This window comes from Cynoglossus semilaevis, chromosome Z, assembly GCF_000523025.1.
Source record: "Cynoglossus semilaevis isolate Cse_v1.0 chromosome Z, Cse_v1.0, whole genome shotgun sequence".
Lineage (NCBI taxonomy): Eukaryota > Metazoa > Chordata > Actinopteri > Pleuronectiformes > Cynoglossidae > Cynoglossus > Cynoglossus semilaevis.
In genome coordinates this window covers 8906954-8928429 of record NC_024328.1, presented here as the reverse complement: position 1 = coordinate 8928429, position 21476 = coordinate 8906954, and the positions used below count along the sequence as shown (strand labels likewise).

The following is a 21476-nucleotide window of genomic DNA, read 5'->3' as shown; positions in this document are numbered from 1 at the left end:
GATGGAGAGATAAAAGGTAATAATTAAATACATTTAAATAAAAAAGGTAGGTAGATAGATAGATCTAAATAAAACCAACAAATCAAGGCTCTTGAAATAATCTTTATTTAACTGACATCATAGATTATCCACTCTACAGTACATGTCACTCTGGCACTACACAGAGTCAGCATGCTCATAGATACTGTGGAACCAAGACAAAACTTTAATTTAGCGTACAACGACATACCATTTACAGTCCATTTGCATCTTTGCAGCGCTGTATACACTTACCATTGCAACTTCATTACATCTTACAAAGTACAAAATGAAGGAAACACTTGTGAAGAACAGTTGGAAACAAATAAACAGAAATGTCTTAAATAAATATTTACCTCTCTCTAATCTATTAGCCAGTTCAGCACAGAGAATACCAATGCAACTGTCACTATACATATATACATTCACACTGTTTGTGTATCCGGTGCATATATTTACAGTGCCTGTATTTTAGGCACATTTAATAAATGGTCTCAAAACTTAAGTGCAAGCTAATTCCACATCACATCTTTGAAAACAAACATGCTAGAATTCATTCTCTTTCTCCACTCTGCCACGAGTCAGAGGCAGAAACACAGTGGTTCATAGTGTAAAGCTAGGTGTCCTTGTTTGCTCAGGTCAGTGGACTATGGGAAGTGACTTCACTGCTGCTTGATAATACCAGGTACACACAGACACAAAATAGAGAGGCATGGCCTTCTTCACCTAGGAAGCTCTACTGTTGTCTGCGACCGTTCTTTTAATCCAAGAGGAAAGCACAACATACTGCTAAAGATTATGCCACAAACGTAGGCAACAATTCTAGTTAAACATAAAAGGCCCGGATGTCGTGGGTTTAAATTGTTTGGGAGGTATAAGAGAAGTGAAATGGTGATGAAAATGAAACAGATCTCATGTGTTTTCAGATCCTTCCTATATAACGTTCTCAAACAGCTGCATGGAGTTCATGATGTTCTCGTCCTGCATTCAAAGCAACAGAAGACAAAAATACCTTAGTCTTTCTTTTCATACATGTGACCATAATGTATTATCATAAAAGCTGGAACAGACTAGAGAAAGCACATTTTAATGGTAGTTCTAATGGTACTATGACCATGACTATGGACAAGACACAGGTTCAGTATTTCTCACATAACTATACAAGCTTTCTTTTCCCTGTACAGATTAAGGAAAATTAGAAATATTTTTACAACTATCACTGAAGCTCCAGGCCTAGTCTGCTAGGGAAGCTCCCATGGTTTGATTCGATTAAAGGTTTTAGTGTGTGGTAATAAAAAAAGGATGTCACTGTCAAAAATTCTTCCTGCTTTCCCACATAGTAGAGTTTATTTTCACCAGTTTAACTTAAATTTTAAAATCAAATTTTAATGATTTGATTTACCATATTTTCCTGTCTCTGACATTATGCAGTGCTTTGTGTATTAATGGTGTTCTACAAATAAACACTCTTGCCAAAGCCAAATAACTGATTGAAACAAATGCATCTCTAACCATTACCTTTTGACAGGTCTCAATGAACTCTTCAATTGTCACAACACCATCTCGATTTTTATCCATTTTCTGGGGAGAGGAAAAAACTTTTTTAAATTGTTTTTTGTAATGCTTTAAATAGAAAGTGAACACAAGAGTCACTGAATTAAGCGGGAGTGCTTTTTACCAAGCGGACATGGATTTTCCATAGTCTATATTGGTAGCTAAAACTAAAACAAAAAAGCTAATTGTTAGCAGAGAAAAAATATGTTAGCTCATAAAGGACTGACATCAATCAAAAGATGGTGACAAATTTGGATATAACATGCCGTACATCACATGCTCAATTAACAGATTTTTCTACTCTGCTGTTAAAATACACATATGTGTCTGTTAACAGTCACACGTGTTTACCTGGAAGAACTTGTCCACGTGTTCAACAGGGGCATCTTCTCGCACACACGGGTAAGTGTATCTTCCCATCATGTCATAGATTGACTTCATGATGGCCAGCATCTCCTACAGGTAAGAAGACAAAAACCAAAGCCTTGATTTAAACATATTATATAAAAACTCAATGAAACGTAATTTTCAAGAAAAGTCTAGAAACTTCCAGTCTCTTTTATTGCAGAGCTGAAATACATCCTGCTCATGACATTTTAACCCCCTCCACCTGCAGACGTCTTTACCACCCACACCTCTTTGGTGATGTAGCCGTCTTTGTTAATATCATAAAGGTTGAAAGCCCAGTTAAGCTTTTCTGTGACTGAGCCTCTGAGCAGCACCGACAGGCCGATCACAAAGTCCTCAAAGCGGATTGATCCATTCCTGTCGATGTCAAATGCGTTGAAGAGGAAGTGGGCGTAGGTGGTGGCGTCTGTGAAAAACAAAAAGAGTCAACATCATGGATTTTACTGAAAGCACCTCAGTTGTTATATCTGTAACAAGAATCTGTAGGAAGACTTTTTAAACACCAAACCTCCTTGGGGAAAGAACTGAGAGTAGATGGTCTTGAATGTCTCCTCGTCCACCAGCCCACTGGGACACTCCTGCTCAAGACATTAAAATATTAAGGTCTACAAATAAATGCCATAATTGTCATTAAAGGCCAAATAAAGAATTTTTAAAAACTCATTCAGAGCCTACGCTACGTACATTCTTGAAGCCCCGATAAAGAGACTGAAGCTCTTTTCTGGTGAATTTGGTCTGAGCCTGCAGCTGATCCAGCCCCTCCGGCTGGTGACGCACTGTGGACAGCTCCAAATCACTGTCGCTGCTGTCTGTGGGAGAAAGACAGAGGAAGAGGCAGAGGGAGACAAGACAGGGAACAAAGAGAAAAAGAAAGAGAGAGAGAAAGATGTAGATTGTAGGTTGTGATGCAGAGAGGGAATGATATGTAGGGAATAAAGGAGGATGGGACACAGCGCATGGATGCAGGTCAACATTCAGGAGATTTAGGCTGGGAATTACACCAGTCGGGATTTTTTTTTTTTTTTAGGAAAAGGATGGGAAAACGTGCATGTTTCAGAGATTTAGTATAAATCAACCAGAGCAAAAGGCAGGCAGAAGAGAGAGTCAGGAGGAAGGGGATGTGTTTTCTCTTCTTTTATTTATAAAAAAAATTTGAAAAAACACACAGAAAACAAATTTGAAATTTGAAATACACAATTGTAGCAGAAAAGGTAAAGCACTGCATGACTAAAATAAAAAACACATTTAAAAAAGGTTAAAAAATGAAATTAAAAGGGAAAAAGGGAAAGGGGCTTTTTCCCTTAAAATATTCAGTTTGGGTTTCTCCCGTTCCCCATACTCACCATCTTTACACAGAGGGAACAGAGGAGGAGGTGGAGAACGAGCGTTGACACCATAATGGAGTGAAGGAGAGTAAATGAAGAACAGTGAGAGAGTAAAAGAGGAAGAAAACAAACAAACAAACAAACAAAAACAAAGACAACAAGTCAAGTCGGATCAGATTCAGGATCATCTAAGGGTGATCTAAAGGAAAAGACTCCAGTTATTTTCATCAACAAACAGCAGAGCAGTAAAAAACAAAAAAACAAAAAACAAAAAACAAAAAAAAAAAAGAAAAAAACAACAACCTGCAGCCAAAACAGAAGAGGACAGAACAGGAGTCTCTCCTGCCGAGAACCCTGACTGTTAACAATCCAGTTGATTCAAGTCTCAGTTTTATACACAAAGGGAGAAGAAGCCAGCAGGGGGAGACACTTGACCTTCATCATCACAGGTATTCTCCCATTTAGAAAAAAAATATTTGTGTTTCAGTATTTTACTTTATACTTATGATACAATATTTAAAATTTTAATGCACCCACCCACACACATATAAAATATATTTAATGCAATCTGCAACCCCCCAAAACAAAAAATCAAAACAATAGAACAAATGTTTTTGGTAAAAAAAAAGATTATCTCTAATAATAATAATTATTATAATAACATAATAATAACAACAACAACAATAATAATAATAATAGTAGTAGCTGTGGATTGATCATGATTGATCATGACTGAAAGTTAAATAATAGCAGGTAAATCTATGTTGTTTTATTGTCACTAATTAAAAATGATATAATTATTATTATGGAAAAATGTCAAGAAAACATTTTCACTTAAACTCCAAATGTTGCTTCATCCATTTGGCCATTGTATCAGTCAGCTTGTCAGACATAGACTCACTTACTGCCCAGTGTTCAGTGAGGCTGGTCTGATACAAGGTGTGACCTGAAGTGGAAGCATCAAATAAAATACACACTACAAGACGGTATCGTAACACCTCCTTCCCCAGGTAAGTGGAAAAAGCAATATATGTATCAACTGTGTATCAGAGTAACAGTGGAATGGCTGCATGTAGAGGACATAGCATTCTGTCCATGTGATAGAACATTGTTTCCCAAAGACTGGGTCGTGGCCCTCAGGTGGGTCACAACAGTTTTTTTTTGTGTGTGTCTCACATCATGTTTCCCAGGAGTTTACCAATAATGTCTATTGACTTGGGTCGTGAAGGTTTGTGACTTTTAAAATATGGGTCCCCAGAAAAAAGTTTGGGAAAAACTATGTTAGAACAATCAGTTTTAATTGATGACTCACATGACAACTCTAAAATTAATGCACAAAAACAAATTAATAATCGTGAATTTAGGTTAAATCTTTATACTCTCCATCCTGACGTGATGAAAACCACATCCACTGAAATCTGCCGGTTTACAGAATGAAAGACAAACAAACTCCCCCTCTAAATCCTCCTCTTCTTCATCGTCCTTCCCCATCATTCCTCACCAGTCTCAGTGATGTCGATGAGGCCCAGCAGGTGCATCAGTTTGAGGAACATTATCACCAGGCAGACGATGCCCACCGTCTGAAGTCCCTCCGTCTCCCACCTCACGCTCATCTTTCCTTCTTCTTCTTCTATCGTTTCTTCCACTGTCCCTTCAGTTCTGTCCCTGCCTTCCTCTTGGATGACTGGACTTTTGACACATCTGTCTAATCTGTCTTACGCTCTTCTTTCATCATGTCTTTGAGACATTGACACCTTTCCTGCAGCCTGTGTTGCTCAAAGTTTACATGCTATATACGTTAGAAATCAACTTCACTGCTCTCTGTCTTTCCTTAAACTGTGACAGATGTAAGAACCTGACAAAGACAATCAGGGTCTGATGGAAGTTTTTTAACGTCAAGTGAATCCTATTGGCAGAAGAGAAGCACCCCAGGGATAGACTGAGGTAGAGCGAACGAGAGAGAGAGAGAGAGAGAAAGAGAAAGACAAAGAAAATGCAAAGGAAAGGAAGCAATCTAAGATAAAGAGCTGAGCACCAAACCCCTTTTTTAGTCTTTTTCCTAATTAAAAAAAAACATTAAATTAAACGTCAATTGTGCATTATCCCATGAAATTCCCATTCCTTTTTTCCACACCTATCTGTTTTGAGAAATAACTTGAATGTAACATTAATTTATCATTACTTTTCTCCAAAGTGGTTAAAGTGAATAACCTGCACTAAGGCAAATCAAAATGGTTATATAACTTATATGTCAATGGCCTTAGCTAAATGTGACATGAACGTAGCATGTAGCCTGCATGGAACCATATAGGCACAGAGGTCAACAGGTGTCCTGAATCCTCTTCTCCCAGTTGGCTCCGTGATCCACTTTCTAATTGTTTCACTGTCTCTCGTGAGGCCATACCACAGATTTATCATGAACTCAGAGCAGCTACGCTTCACCATCCTTCCCTTGTAAAAATCACGGATCAGGGAAAAAATACTCTCCCACAGGTCCTGTGACACTTGTTCAACTACTTACACTGAGTCCAAGGCAGATTTTTTTAAGGGTAGACTGGTAGACTGTGCCTTAGGATTAGATTTTTTTAAAATTCCAATCTGGCTTAAATATAAGTATATATATACTCATAAAATATATAAATATATTTTAATATATAAATATATGTATATATTAAAAATATATATGGTATATATAAATTAATATATCTATGTAAATATATATATATATATATATATTATGTTTTAATTTATATTTTATATATTTTTATTTTAAAAATATATGTAATATTTATATATAACATATATAATATAATATAATTTAAATTTACTGGCTTGCCAACTCAAAGTCTGAATGCTCTACATGTGAAAGGTTATAAATATAAGAGAGGAACTGTGGCCTTGACAAGAAAGCGAGGAGTGGCAGAAGAGTACATTTTTGCTGTGCAATCTTTGAAAACAGTAACATAGTAGTGCAGTCAGAATGACAGATGGGTTCAGGTCTGGCAAAAAGGGTTCTGTGTATCATAATGTTTCAGCACGAGCGAGAGTCGTCGAGCACATCGTTGGCGTTGAGATGATGATGAGATATCTTAAATTGAAACAATATGGTATTTTTCAAAAATGACCAGGTGTAAAGCCCAAGGTTACAAGTCATTAATCTGTGATATTTTTGGTAAGGCAGGAGAAAAGAGGGGTGCCCTGAAGAAGATGTATGGACCTGATGGAGGAGGACATAAGGAGACAGTTGGTGGTGTAACACTAGAGGACGCGAGTGATAGGGTGAACTGAGGACAGTTTACTCCAAATGTAGAGTAAATAAACCAGATATTCACGGAGCTTCAGAAAACGTCTCATTTAGGACGAGGAATCTTCAGGCATCGATGACGTCCCAAAATAGACTGAGCTGGACTCAACCCAAAATAGACATCAGACCAGACGGGAGCAGACTGAAACAACAAGCCAAGGCCAACAGTTTCATTTAACATCAGCTTTAAATGTATGTGGGCAAATACACACACACACACACACACACACACACACTGATGGGTTTTCATAGGATTGTTTACACTGATGATATAAATAATGCAGCAAAAAAATATCATTGTAGTGGTGATTGGTATTATTGTATAATGCGCTCCTGCTAAAAAGGGAATGTCAGGAATATCTAAATATGATCCCGAAAATGTATTTTAATGCACAGAATCTTTGGGCTGAAGAATGGATGTAGGTTTTCATTTAACTTTAACACTTTCAACATCAACAGAACTAAGAACAACTGAAGAAAGAAATTACTGATTAACTGATTAAATAATGGAAATTTCCAAAGCTGTTTGTAATTATTTGTTATAATAAATAACAGGTGGCATTTAAAAGCAAGTCAGGCTGAAGTGTAAGACCATCACAGCTTTTCCCAACAAGAAGCCATGGATGGACGGCACAGTGAGGTCTCTGCTGAGGGCCCGCGACGCAGCCTACAGAGCAGGTGACAGACCGGCTTACAGCAGGGCTCGCAGAGAACTGAGGAAGGGCATCCAGGCGGCTAAACACAGGTACAAGCAGCACATTGAAGAGCACTTCAATGATAACAACGCCCGCAGCATGTGGAGAGGCATCAGGACGATCACAGACTACAGCCGTGGTGAACAGCAGGTCAGCCATGATCCCACTTTGCCTGACACTTTAAACAGTTTCTTTGCACGCTTCGACTCTCAAAGCAGCAGAGAGGCAGCACATCTGCCTCAGCCAGAGGAGCAGCAGCAGCCTCTCAGACTGCAGCTGCACCAGGTGAGCTCCACTCTGAGGAGGATCAAGCCTCACAAGGCTGCGGGACCTGATGGGGTGTCAGGTCGGACCCTGAAAACATGTGCAGACCAACTGGCAGGTGTCTTTCTGGACATCTTCAACATGTCACTGCAGCTCTCCATGGTTCCTGTCTGCCTGAAGTCCTCAATTATTGTGCCTGTGCCCAAGAAAACAACCATCACCAGCCTCGATGACTACCGACCAATTGCACTGACCCCGGTTATTATGAAGTGCTTTGAGAGGATCCTCCTGAGGCACATCAAGGACGTCATCCCTGTCGGTCTGGACAGCCTGCAGTTCGCCTACAGGGAGAATCGCTCCACGGAGGATGCTGTGTCATTAGCACTTCACGCGGCCCTGACTCACCTGCAGCATCCCAACACCTACGTCAGGATGCTGTTCGTGGATTTCAGCTCAGCTTTTAACACCGTCTTCCCGGACATGCTGGCCCTGAAGCTCCACAACCTAGGCCTGTCAGAATCCCTCTGCTCCTGGATCAGCGACTTCCTCACCAGCAGGCCCCAGATGGTGAGGATAGGCGAGCTCACATCTGCACCGCTGATCCTGAGCACTGGAACGCCGCAGGGCTGCGTGCTCAGCCCCACACTCTTCACCCTCTTCACCCATGACTGCTCCGCCACCCACCCCACAAACTTGGTCCTAAAATTTGCAGATGACACCACCGTGGTGGGCCTCATATCCAACAACGATGAGACCCACTACAGAGAGGAAGTCCAGAGGCTGTCACAGTGGTGCTCAAGGAACCATCTCGTCCTGAACATCAACAAGACGAAAGAGGTCATTGTGGATTATAGGAGGTCCAGGAGGACTCAACATGCTCCTCTCTGCCTACAGGGGGAGGCCGTGGAGCGTGTTAACAACATCAAGTTCCTGGGCATCCACATCTCCTCTGATCTCTCCTGGGCTGTAAACACCTCACACCTGGTGAAGAAAGCCCATCAAAGGCTTTTCTTCCTCAGGAAGCTGAAGCGCTCTGGACTCTCCTCCCAGCTCCTGGTGAACTTTTACAGGACCACCATTGAGAGCATACTGTCTCTCAGCATGACAGTATGGTATGGCAGCTGTACTGCACAGGACAGGAAGGACCTATCCCGGCTGGTGAGGACGGCACAGGGCATCGTGGGCTGTTGTCTACCAGACCTGGACTCTATTTACAGCACTCGGGTCCAGAGGAAGGCTAGACGCATAGCGTCTGACCCCACCCACCCAGGGAATTCACTGTTTGTACCGCTCCCATCAGGGAAACGGTACAGGACCATCAAATCCACCACCTCACGGCTCAGAGACAGTTTCTTTCCCAGAGCTATGAAAGCAATAACCCCCCCGCAGCCCTCCCCCCAAAGCACATCCACAGAAGACCCACCCCCCACCTCACACCCAAACAATGAACACTGACTACTAACACCTCTGCTGCTCAGCACTGAATGCACCTTATCGTGATTACTGTTAAAACTTCTACCTCCTGCCCGATATAGTACCTCTGTTTTGCACTGCTCAGTTTTGTTAAACTACTTCTTACTTTATTACTTTATCCATGTTGATTGTTGCCGAGAGCCCGGAAAAAATCTCGTTATGCTTGCACAACGACAATAAAGTTCTTGAATCTTGAATCTTGAATCTTGAATCGTGTAGAGTGTCATATAAACCACAAGAGGTCAGCAGAAACAGCCCTTTTCTGCACACACACAATGATAGTTTGTCAGCAATTCACATGAACATAGTGAATTTCCAAAGCCTTTACCCCAAACCTAACCCCAACAAAAATATCCCTAATCTCTAACTAAATCCTAACTCTAATTCAGCCCACAAACGAACAAATGTCAATCATTACAAATGTACAGCTTAATAGCCTCTTGTCATATCTCCACTAAAAGCCTTTTCTTAAATAAAAACCAATAACTTTCCCCACAAGTATAGCTACACATAGACCGCACTGACACACGCACACACACACACACACACATACACTCCATTTTCATCTCATTCTCCATTACATTAGCGAGTGCAGAGTCATCAGGTATTACACCACACTGAAAATGATTACTCACCCATTCAATCTACGTCATCAGTTGCGAATGTTCCACAAACACAAATTTTTCGCTGAGCCCAGATTTAAGGCAGAACAACTGCTGCTGAATTAACGGTCACAAACAGACTCAACAGAATCACAACAGCAGAGGAAATGTGACGCCGACTTAGACGACATCTGCTGTGTACCTTTATTGTATGTCCTGTCACTGTATGACTTTTACCAGTTGCACTAAAATAAAATACTAAAATAACTGCCAACACGCAAAAGATTTACGACCAAAAATACTTTCAAAGAGTATATTTGACATGTTGATACACAAATACGGAACGGTCAAAGTATGTCAAAGTAAACTTAAAGTAATCCGATCCTCTATGCCAGTGGTTCTCTTCCACTGTTTCTACTCTGTACCACCTGATAAAACCTTGATCTCTCTGAGTACCACCATGATGACCAACATTAGAATATAGCAGCATAGACCTTCACTGTTAGCTTCCACCACAGGAGAGATGTTTAGAAATGTTTAGAAAGATGTTTATGTTTAAATGTTAAATTAATTGTGCATGGTATGTTTCAGATTTATTCAATCGAAAATGTAAATGTGAAAATATGTTCCCCGCGTACCACCAGAGAGCGTTCAAGTACCACTGGTGATACACATAACACAGTTTGAGAACCAGTGCTCTAGTCCATTGTTTCCCAAAGACTGGGTCGTGGCCTTCAGGTGGGTTGCAAGAGATTTCTTTTGGGTCATCTCACATCATGTTTCCCAAGAGTTTACCAATAATGTCTATTGACTTGGGTCGTGAAGGTTTGTGACTTCTAAAATATGACCAGAAGTGTTTGGGAAACATTGCTGTAGTCTTAGTAGGATCTAGTTGTTTTAAAAATTAGAGTCACTGATACTCGGACAAAATTTTGAATTTTGAATTTAATATTTTAAATTTTTAAAACTTCAGGAGAAAAAAACACACGTAAAGTAAACCAATTTGATTCAGTGCAGTAGAAAACATATTTCCCGACATTTTTATGTCGTAGCTGCTTCAGACGCAGTGTTACATTTTACGCATAGCTAAGATTTCTGCACAGGTTCATTCTTGAAAAAAAAAACACTTCTTCTGGAGTTCCTTTACTTACTAACTTTTAACATTCTTTATAATATAAACGTATATTTATTGACAGTAGGAGGACATACCTAATTAGTTTGGAATGGGTGGCATCAAAATAGGTTTAAATGAATAACCGAAGTATAAACCAGAGCCTCCACAATGTCTCCTGATTAAAAACTTTAACTTGTTGACATCACCACTAGAAGCTATTTCTATTTATAGCAGCGATGTCTGATCAAATATTATCGGCATAATAGCATAATTATGTTATATCTGTAAGAATTGTTATCGTTTTTTCCTCCAATAATGAAAAACCAATAACGCATTGCCTGGGTTTTGCCAAATGATGTGTGACCTAGAAAGAGTTTTGGGGATAAACGGCTGTATGTTAAAGTGAAAGTCACTAGATGGCAGCATTGCAGCTCATTTAATTAATCGATTTTAATAATTAGTAAATTGTATGCAGAATGTTGGTGCCAGCAACTCAATACAGTGGTTTGTACAGATAAATAAATAAATATTACCAGGCCTATAGGCAGGCAAAAAACTTAATATCAGACATCCCTAATTCTTACCCAACATAAATCATGAATTTGCCAGATTTAAATGGAGACAAACGCGACAAAAAATTCAAAATGAGTTGTGAGACGTCATCAGATGAAAAGTATAATGAAGAGCTGCAGGTGCGTTAACAACTCTGCTGCAGTAAATTACCCCCACTGGGAACCAAGAGACGTAATAAAGTGGCAGAAGCAAGATGAAGACATATGAGGCGAAGTTCTGAGGAATGGCCAGTGTCCTTCAAGGTCCTGGAGGAGTACTCCAGACTCCATATTTAGGCGGTCTCAGAGAAAGCCTGTTCAATACAACATGCATAAATGATGAGTGGTAATGCTAAACCAGGGTGGAGACCCTGCCACAGCAGGAGGAGGAGGAGGAGGAAGAAGAGCAAGGGTGGGAAATATTGCACAAAGTGCAGATTGAAAAGATTGAGAGGGGTAATAAATTATGGAAGGGCATTACTGGCGTTTTTTTTTTTTAATTTATGACTAATGACGCTGAGCTATATTAGACGCACTAATATGCCGACTGGAGCCTTGCTGCCGTAACTGTCTTGGCAAACTGACGACAGGCCTCTCTTACTGACTGGAACGCAGCCCAAAACTCCAATCAAAGGGAACTGTATCATTCACAGAGCAGTGTCTGATGTCTGCTCCACACTCCCAAATGTACACAGTCTGTTGGCCCATCAATGTTTTATGGTATTTTCCTTAGTAGGCACAATAAAACATCCCATTAACCTTTTTCCACTCTGGATGCCATACATAGATTTGCTGACAGGCCATAATACATAAAGTCTTTCAAATAAAAAAAACAGTAAAACAAACAGCTCACTAGGAGACGCTGTCGTTACTGATTAGCTTTTTAAATAAAACATATTGTTTCTGTTTTTAGATCACTGAAGGCTGGAGTTTTTTTTTCTTTGGGATGATGATGGGAGCGGTTGGATCCCAGTCCATCAGGTCAGACCCCAGTCCACCAGGTCAGACCCCAGTCTATCAGGTCAGACCCTAGTCCATCAGGTCAGACCCCAGTACATCAGGGCAGACCCCAGTACATCAGGTCACACCGCAGTCCATCAGGTCAGACCCCAGTACATCAGGGCAGACCCCAGTACATCAGGTCACACCGCAGTCCATCAGGTCAGACCCCAGTTCATCAGTTCAGACCCCAGTCCATCAGGTCAGTCCCAAGTCCAGCAGGTCAGATACTAGTCCATCAGGTCAGACACTATTCCATCAGGCCAGACATCTGTCCATCAGGTCAGACCCCAGTCCACCAGGTCAGACCCCAGTCTATCAGGTCAGACACTAGCCCATCAGGTCACACCGCAGTCCATCAGGTCAGACCCCAGTTCATCAGTTCAGACACCAGTCCATCAGGTGAGACACCTGTCCATCAGGTCAGGCACCTGTCCATCAGGTCACACCCGAGTCCATCAGGTCAGACACCTGTCCGTCAGGTCAGGCACCTGTCCTTCAGGTCAGACCCCAGTCCATCAGGTCACACCGCAGTCCATCAGGTCAGACACTAGCCCTTCAGGTCAGACACTAGTCCATCAGGTCACACCGCAGTCCATCAGGTCAGACCCCAGTCCACCAGGTCAGACCCCAGTCTATCAGGTCAGACCCTAGTCCATCAGGTCAGACCCCAGTTCATCAGTTCAGACACCAGTCCATCAGGTGAGACACCTGTCCATCAGGTCAGGCACCTGTCCATCAGGTCACACCCGAGTCCATCAGGTCAGACACTATTCCATCAGGCCAGACATCTGTCCATCAGGTCAGACCCCAGTACATCAGGTCAGACCCCAGTACATCAGGTCACACCGCAGTCCATCAGGTCAGACCCCAGTACATCAGGTCACACCGCAGTCCATCAGGTCAGACACTATTTCATCAGGTCAGACACTAGTCCAGCAGGTCAGACCCCAGTCCGTCAGGGCAGACCCCAGTTCATCAGTTCAGACACCAGTCCATCAGGTGAGACACCTGTCCATCAGGTCAGGCACCTGTCCATCAGGTCACACCCGAGTCCATCAGGTCAGACACTATTTCATCAGGTCAGACACTAGTCCAGCAGGTCAGACCCCAGTCCGTCAGGGCAGACCCCAGTTCATCAGTTCAGACCCCAGTCCATCAGGTCAGTCCCAAGTCCATCAGGTCAGATACTAGTCCATCAGGTCAGACACCAGTCCATCAGGTGAGACACCTGTCCATCAGGTCAGACCCCAGTTCATCAGTTCAGACACCAGTCCATCAGGTGAGACACCTGTCCATCAGGTCAGGCACCTGTCCATCAGGTCACACCCGAGTCCATCAGGTCAGACACTAGCCCTTCAGGTCAGACACTAGTCCATCAGGCCTGATGGACTAGTGTCTGACCTAATGCACTGGGAACTGACCTGATAGACTGGGGCCTGACCTGATAGACTACGGTGTAACCTGATGGACTAGTGTCTGACCTGATGGACCCGGGTGTGACCTGATGGACTAGTGTCTGACCTAATGCACTGGGAACTGACCTGATAGACTGGGGCCTGACCTGATGGACTGGGGTCTGACCTGATAGACTACGGTGTAACCTGATGGACTAGTGTCTGACCTGATGAAATAGTGTCTGACCTGATGGACTCGGGTGTGACCTGATGGACAGGTGCCTGACCTGACGGACAGGTGTCTGACCTCATGGACTAGTGTCTGACCTAATGCACTGGGAACTGACCTGATAGACTGGGGCCTGACCTGATGGACTGGGGTCTGACCTGAAGGACAGGTGCCTGACCTGACGGACAGGTGTCTGACCTGATGGACTCGGGTGTGACCTGATGGACTAGTGTCTGACCTAATGCACTGGGAACTGACCTGATAGACTGGGGTCAGACCCCAGTCTATCAGGTCAGACACCAGTCCATCAGGTCAGACACTATATTTCATCAGGTCAGACACTAGTCCATCAGGCCAGACATCTGTCCATCAGGTCAGACCCCAGTCTATCAGGTCAGTTCCCAGTGCATTAGGTCAGACACTAGTCCATGAGGTCAGACACCTGTCCGTCAGGTCAGGCACCTGTCCATCAGGTCAGACCCCAGTCTATCAGGTCAGTTCCCAGTGCATTAGGTCAGACACTAGTCCATGAGGTCAGACACCTGTCCGTCAGGTCAGGCACCTGTCCATCAGGTCAGACCCCAGTCCACCAGGTCAGACCTCAGTCCATCAGTTCAGACCCCAGTACATCAGGTCAGACACTAGCCCTTCAGGTCAGACACTAGCCCATCAGGTCAGACACTAGTCCAGCAGGTCAGACCCCAGTTCGTCAGGTCAGACCCCAGTTCATCAGTTCAGACTCCGGTCCATCAGGTCAGACCTCAGTCCATCAGTTCAGACCCCAGTACATCAGGTCAGACACTAGCCCTTCAGGTCAGACACTAGCCCATCAGGTCAGACACTAGTCCATCAGGCCAGACATCTGTCCATCAGGTCAGACCCCAGTCTATCAGGTCAGACACTAGTCCATCAGGTTACACCGTAGTCTATCGGGTCAGGCCCCAGTCTATCAGGTCAGACCCCAGTCCATCATGTCAGACCCCAGTCCATCAGGTCACACCGCAGTCCATCAGGTCAGACCCTAGTCCATCAGGTTACACCGTAGTCTATCAGGTCAGACCCCAGTCCATCATGTCAGACCCCAGTCCATCAGGTCACACCCGAGTCCATCAGGTCAGACCCCAGTCTATCAGGTCAGACCCCGGTCTATCAGGTTATACCCCAGTCTATCAGGTCAGACCCCGGTCTATCAGGTTATACCCCAGTCTATCAGGTCAGACACTAGTCCATCAGGTTACACCGTAGTCTATCGGGTCAGGCCCCAGTCTATCAGGTCAGACCCCGGTCTATCAGGTTATACCCCAGTCTATCAGGTCAGACCCCGGTCTATCAGGTTATACCCCAGTCTATCAGGTCAGACCCCAGTCCATCATGTCAGACCCCAGTCCATCAGGTCACACCGCAGTCCATCAGGTCAGACACTAGTCCAGCAGGTCAGACCCCAGTTCGTCAGGTCAGACCCCAGTTCATCAGTTCAGACTCCGGTCCATCAGGTCAGACCTCAGTCCATCAGTTCAGACCCCAGTACATCAGGTCAGACACTAGCCCTTCAGGTCAGACACTAGCCCATCAGGTCAGATCCCAGTCCATCAGGTCACACCGCAGTCCATCAGGTCAGACCCTAGTCCATCAGGTCACACCCGAGTCCATCAGGTCAGACACCTGTCCGTCAGGTCAGGCACCTGTCCTTCAGGTCAGACCCCAGTCCATCAGGTCAGGCCCCAGTCTATCAGGTCAGACCCCGGTCTATCAGGTTATACCCCAGTCTATCAGGTCAGACACTAGTCCATCAGGCCAGACATCTGTCCATCAGGTCAGACCCCAGTCTATCAGGTCAGACACTAGTCCATCAGGCCAGACATCTGTCCATCAGGTCAGACCCCAGTCCGTCAGGTCAGACCCCAGTCCATCAGGTCACACCCCAGTCCATCAGGTCAGACACCAGTCCATCAGGTCAGACCTCAGTCCATCAGGTCAGATCCCAGTCCATCAGGTCACACCCCAGTCCATCAGGTCAGACACCAGTCCATCAGGTGAGACACCTGTCCATAAGGTCAGACCCCAGTCCACCAGGTCAGACCTCAGTCCATCGGGTCAGACCCCAGTCCATCAGGTCACACCCCAGTCCATCAGGTCAGACCCTAGTCCATCAGGTCACACCCGAGTCCATCAGGTCAGACACTAGTCCAGCAGGTCAGACCCCAGTTCGTCAGGTCAGACCCCAGTTCATCAGTTCAGACTCCGGTCCATCAGGTCAGACCTCAGTCCATCAGGTCAGACCCCAGTCCGTCAGGTCAGACCCCAGTCCATCAGGTCAGGCCCCAGTCCATCAGGTCAGACCCTAGTCCATCAGGTTACACCGTAGTCTATCAGGTCAGGCCCCAGTCTATCAGGTCAGACCCCGGTCTATCAGGTTATACCCCAGTCTATCAGGTCAGACACTAGTCCATCAGGTTACACCGTAGTCTATCAGGTCAGACCCCAGTCCATCATGTCAGACCCCAGTCCATCAGGTCAGGCCCCAGTCTATCAGGTCAGACCCCGGTCTATCAGGTTATACCCCAGTCTATCAGGTCAGACCCCAGTCCATCAGGTCACACCGCAGTCCATCAGGTCAGACCCTAGTCCATCAGGTTACACCGTAGTCTATCGGGTCAGGCCCCAGTCTATCAGGTCAGACCCCAGTCCATCATGTCAGACCCCAGTCCATCAGGTCAGGCCCCAGTCCATCAGGTCAGACCCCAGTCCATCAGGTCACACAGCCTGAACTAAGACTAAGAACTGACATAACACTGGTCGACCTATTAATACTATGTTTTTATGTAAATTCCAGTTACTAAGGGGTCTGAACCTATGACTCCAACTTGACTGACATGTCAAGTTGGAGCCATAGGTTGACAGGCAAGTATCATTTTAGCTGATAGGAGTTTGGAAGTAGGTGTTTTTTTTATTACTGAAAGCAAGGTCAACCTAATTTTACTAGTCTACATTCTTAACTTGCTTGCTAACAGCAAAACAACATATTGATGATTTCATTTTGAGTTTGTTTTGGTTGTGCAGCCCATGAGTGTAAAAAAAAGAACTTAATTCAATAAAGGTGTATGTTGTTAGAAGGACTGTTGTTATATACTGTATACTGTATACTGTATCAGAACGTCCCTACACAAATACTGTTTCAAGGAAGTTTCTCGACCTCGTTTTCTTGTAAAAATAACACTTTCTAACAGTACCCAATAGTGTCTGACTCATTTGATTTTATACTGACTTTTCATGATGGCTGGCGTTTCACTCAAACAATGCACGTTCATGTTGCATTGTACTGATTGTATGTTGAGGACGTTTTAAGATTTCATGGCTAATTGCATTTACAAACAGCTCGACTCCTCTGTCTGTGAAGAGCCACAGATCGTCTTACCTACTGATATTCTGTGAACTTGCACGACACAGTAGCACAACTCTACATTGACATTGACAAGAGATGTGTTTCAACACCGGGTGTAAACAGTGACGCTGAAACCTCTGCCTCTGATCAGATTATTCTGACTGTACTATGTTTAAATCTATGTCTGTATAGGATGACTGAAGGTGCATACAGTAAACTGAAGATATCTGTTAACTACTACAGGGGCCTCGAGGAATGCCCTTACCTTCAAAGTTGGACATAGGCTCCAATATACCAAACTGCTTGAGAACTGCCATGAAAAGGATGATGACCACACCGATGGCAAACAGTTCCATGCCCTGGATCCCCATGACTACAGAACGGGGGGTGGGGAAGGGGGGCAAGCCTGGATGACAAAGCTGGGCCTTGGGGAGGGGTGAATGGAAGGCCTGGCTAGTAGCAAGTCAACAACAATGATTTGTCAACAGGGATGAATACAAGATGTGAAGGAAGTCAGTCTGGATTCTAGGCGACGGCATAGATTTGCGTTAAGGTCCGAGGCAGAGTGTGAACAGCAGGACAGTGAGATGGATGAAGCTCGCTGTAATGTCAACACTGATGCTGAGGTGGAAAATATGTAGAAGACGACATATATGGGAAACGTTCCTCATGTGGACCCATGAGCAAAAAAAAAAGGGGGGGGTCGTGTCATGAGTCTGTGGTTACAGTGTTTTTAGTCAAGATGTGAGGAGTCACTTTTCCGGACTTTTCTGCTTGAACTCAGATTGACTCATTCTCTTAATCCAAAGCTATTCTCTCGTCACGTCATAACTAATGCTCCTGAATCACATGCTGGTTTTAGACTAAAGCCAAGATTTATTTTTACGGCCCTGACTTCCATTTTTAACCATGATCATCCCATTAGGTAGAACAGGGTCCAGAAAGATTGAACAAAATACGCAACTTTGGAAAACAGAACATAGAAATACTCAAGTCTTCTCATCTTCCATGCCTTTACTACTACTTTAATGCTTCATATAGAACAAAAACTACTGTAAAAAATACTGTAAACACTCTGTCCATGTAGCCTTCATCTGATTGGAAAATATTGAAAAAGAGCTTAATAATAATGATGCAGTGATCTTTAGATCAATACATGTCCATCTGATGGACAAAAGTCAGGATTTACTTCAAAGTGAAAACTCGTACAAGTCGCCACAGTCCGGAGTATCATCGGAGTATTTACTTGGTGGAAATCAGCCCGGTAAAACCTTTTATCAATTCAAAATCCCTCTCTCAGGTTCAGACTTCAGCCCAGTTTGTTGACATCCTGCTGCATTCAGTCCAGGTCCAGATATGGAAGAACAGAAGCAGCAGCAGCTGTATCAATGTCCAGCAGTGGAATCCCACCGAACCAAAAGGAGCTGTGGGGAGAGAAACCTCCTCCTTTCCCCGGAGTCGATCACTCCCTGCGGTCTTCAGAATTTATCTTTTCTTGTTTCAAGTTGCAAATTCCTTCCCTGGAATATCACCGCCTGCTCCCGGACCAAAAGCGTCCTGTCTGGGTCAACCCATAGAGTCACACTGCTCTTCTTTTTTGGTTCTCTCTGAGTGACTTCGCCGCACTCCTCCTTCTCCATCTGTCCATTTGATTTGCTTTTTCACTCCCAAAGCCTGCCACTTCCTTCTCCTCCTCCTCCTCCTCCTCCTCCTCCTCCTCCTCCTCCTCCTCCTCCTCCTCCTCCTCCTCCTCCTCCTCCTCCTCCTCCTCCCTCTATCTCCTCTCCTCTCATTCCATAACTTTGGCCAACCACAGACCCCCCCACCACCCCGCGAATCTTCCTCTTACAACCGGACCATTCTCTCCTCACCACTCTCCTCACCACATCCATCTTCTCACCCCTCTCTTGTCTCCCTTCACAACCAGAGGTGGGTTTCCTCCTCAACAGTTTTTACATCATCACCACCAGGTGCATTAAAAGCTTGTGGGGATTTATAATAAGATAATGAAAAATATGTGGTTCTTTGTTATGAATATAAATACCAACATGTCACAGCCATGAACAGTGTTTTTACTCCTACTTATTTGGATTGTTCACAGCCCCTTCCTCCAGGGGGCGTCTGGCTCAGCTTCCAGTGATGTCACGTGCCTTGGTTCTCTTTCGTCTCTGTTAGTGTTTTGCTTCATAAAATCATCGGAAATGTTTTTCCAAGTCAGCGATTCTAAAATGCTTCCTGGAATGCGTGCAACAGTTCGCACGAAACAATATTATGAGTGTGTGAAGTTCACAGAGGAGAGTGAGTGTGATGCGGTTTGATAATAATTGACGACTCTGTGCTGGCTAATGCATCAGGAATCAGGATGAGTGTGTGTATGTGTGTGTGTTGATGAAAGGTTGTGTGTGTGTGTGTGTGTGTTTGTGTGTTTGTGTGTATTATTTGACTAAATAACAATTTAAAGAGGTATTTCTGGACCAGACCATTCAAGTGTATCCTGGAAAACCTCAGCTCAGTCTTGGTTTAAGAATTTAACTTAAAAAGGAAACGTGTGTGCGCGCCTGTCGTTGGAGTGTATTGACCATGTTGGAGATGAGAGAGAGAGAGAAAAGGGAAGGCCAGGAGTAAGAGAGATCAATATCCTTGTGGTGAGGTGGTAGTACAGCAGAGCTCCACTTATTTCATCCTTGTTGTACCTTCTACACCAAAAAGGAAATAAATATAAGCTCACAAGAAGCTACGGGAAGTTAAGAGGATCAGGTGACGACAACAACATCAGATGTGTCGTTGCTGACACGTAAAAATGATTTTGTCAAATATAAAAAAATATATTAAAAAAACATTTAAAAAAACAACAAAAAACAAAAACAAAACCCCCAAATAAAACAAATAAACAATAAAAATAAAACAAATAAAAAAATAAAAAAAAAGATTTTGTCAAATATAAATACTAAAGTGTAGCATCTTAATGAATGAAAAAAATAATTGTTTTTTGTTTTAATTTAATTATTAGAGACCCCTGATGTTGATACCTCACCATACAAAGAAACTTTAATTTTATTCAATATGCGTGCAGTTTGTTCTGCATATCGATGTCTGTGTGTGTGTGTGTGTGTGTGTGTATAAGCCATTAGGACACTAACAGGTTTTTAAAAGGTAAGCCTGATGCTGCGTGCTGACACAACAGTCAGTAAGTAGTCAGAATGTGTTTCCTCACATTCTGACACGTCAGCAAACTCCAGTCTGTGAAGAGGATCCACGGGAAAAGACACTTAAACCTCTTTAAGGTCAAGGTGTTTAAAAAAAGCCCTGCATTGACTTTTATCAAATGTTAAAATGCAGCACTTTATTCCATTTCGCTAATGAAATTTAGGCGCATTAGTTTTAAAGCATCAGCAGTTACAGTGCATTACATTAGGGAAATATCACTGGAGTTATGTTTTTAGGTCAGTGGTTCTCAACTGGCGGGACCTGTCAGGACCCTAAGAAAGGAGACTTTTTCAACTTCTTAAATGTATTAAATGACGTGACGATGCAGTTTGAGAAATCACAGCATGATGTTGCATGATATTCAATGATATTCCCATATTGGGTGTGGACTGGCATTGTTATCGCCACCTACTGTTGAGGAATGTGACATTGTCCCAACATATTTTTGCCTGGGCTTAAAAGCTAGTCCGCGACCCACCAGTTGAGAGTCCCTCGTTTAGATAATTTCCTAAAGACTGGGTCGTGACCCTCAGGTGGGCTGCAAGAAATTTGTATGGGTTCGTCTCGCATCATGTTTTTTAAGAGGTTACGACTTGGGTGGTGAAAGTTTGTGACTTTTTAAAATATGGGTCCTCAGAAAAAAAAGTTTGGGAAACACTGGTTTAGATTAACCTGAATTTAGACCTTCATTGGTGCTACACTACATTAGCAGCAGCTCATGCTATTACATTAGAGTTTAGGCTGTTCTCTTTTGTTCTGTCACTGTACCATCTCTTCTTCACTAATCTCTTTCTCTGCACACTCTCCTGGATTTCATCATTCCACCACCAGGTCTCTTTGTCCTCCTTTCTCTGCCCAGAGGACATACCTAGCACCTTCCTACCTGTCTCCCTAATCACTGCAGCTGTAGTCTCCCAATCATCTGGGAATATCTCAACACTACCCAGAACTGCC

The 21476-nt window shown here is 43.5% G+C and overlaps 1 protein-coding gene across 3 annotated transcripts in view; it reads right to left on the bottom strand.

Annotated features, from left to right (window-relative positions):
- Window positions 1-82: 82 nt before the first annotated feature.
- Window positions 83-21476, bottom strand: part of kcnip3a (Kv channel interacting protein 3a, calsenilin) — a 50286-nt gene continuing 28892 nt past the window's right edge. For 2 of the 3 annotated variants that reach the window (XM_017043275.2, XM_017043274.2), the window contains 6 exons: window positions 2665-2789; window positions 2489-2558; window positions 2208-2386; window positions 1924-2028; window positions 1537-1599; window positions 83-999 (listed from right to left, as the gene is read on the bottom strand). In XM_017043275.2, the coding sequence (XP_016898764.1) occupies window positions 952-999; window positions 1537-1599; window positions 1924-2028; window positions 2208-2386; window positions 2489-2558; window positions 2665-2789 (590 nt within the window). In that variant the 3' untranslated portion in view covers window positions 83-951. Of the gene's footprint in view, window positions 1000-1536; window positions 1600-1923; window positions 2029-2207; window positions 2387-2488; window positions 2559-2664; window positions 2790-3323; window positions 3327-4806; window positions 5795-21476 lie in introns of those variants that run through there. The other variant, XM_017043276.2, reaches the window with a different exon arrangement.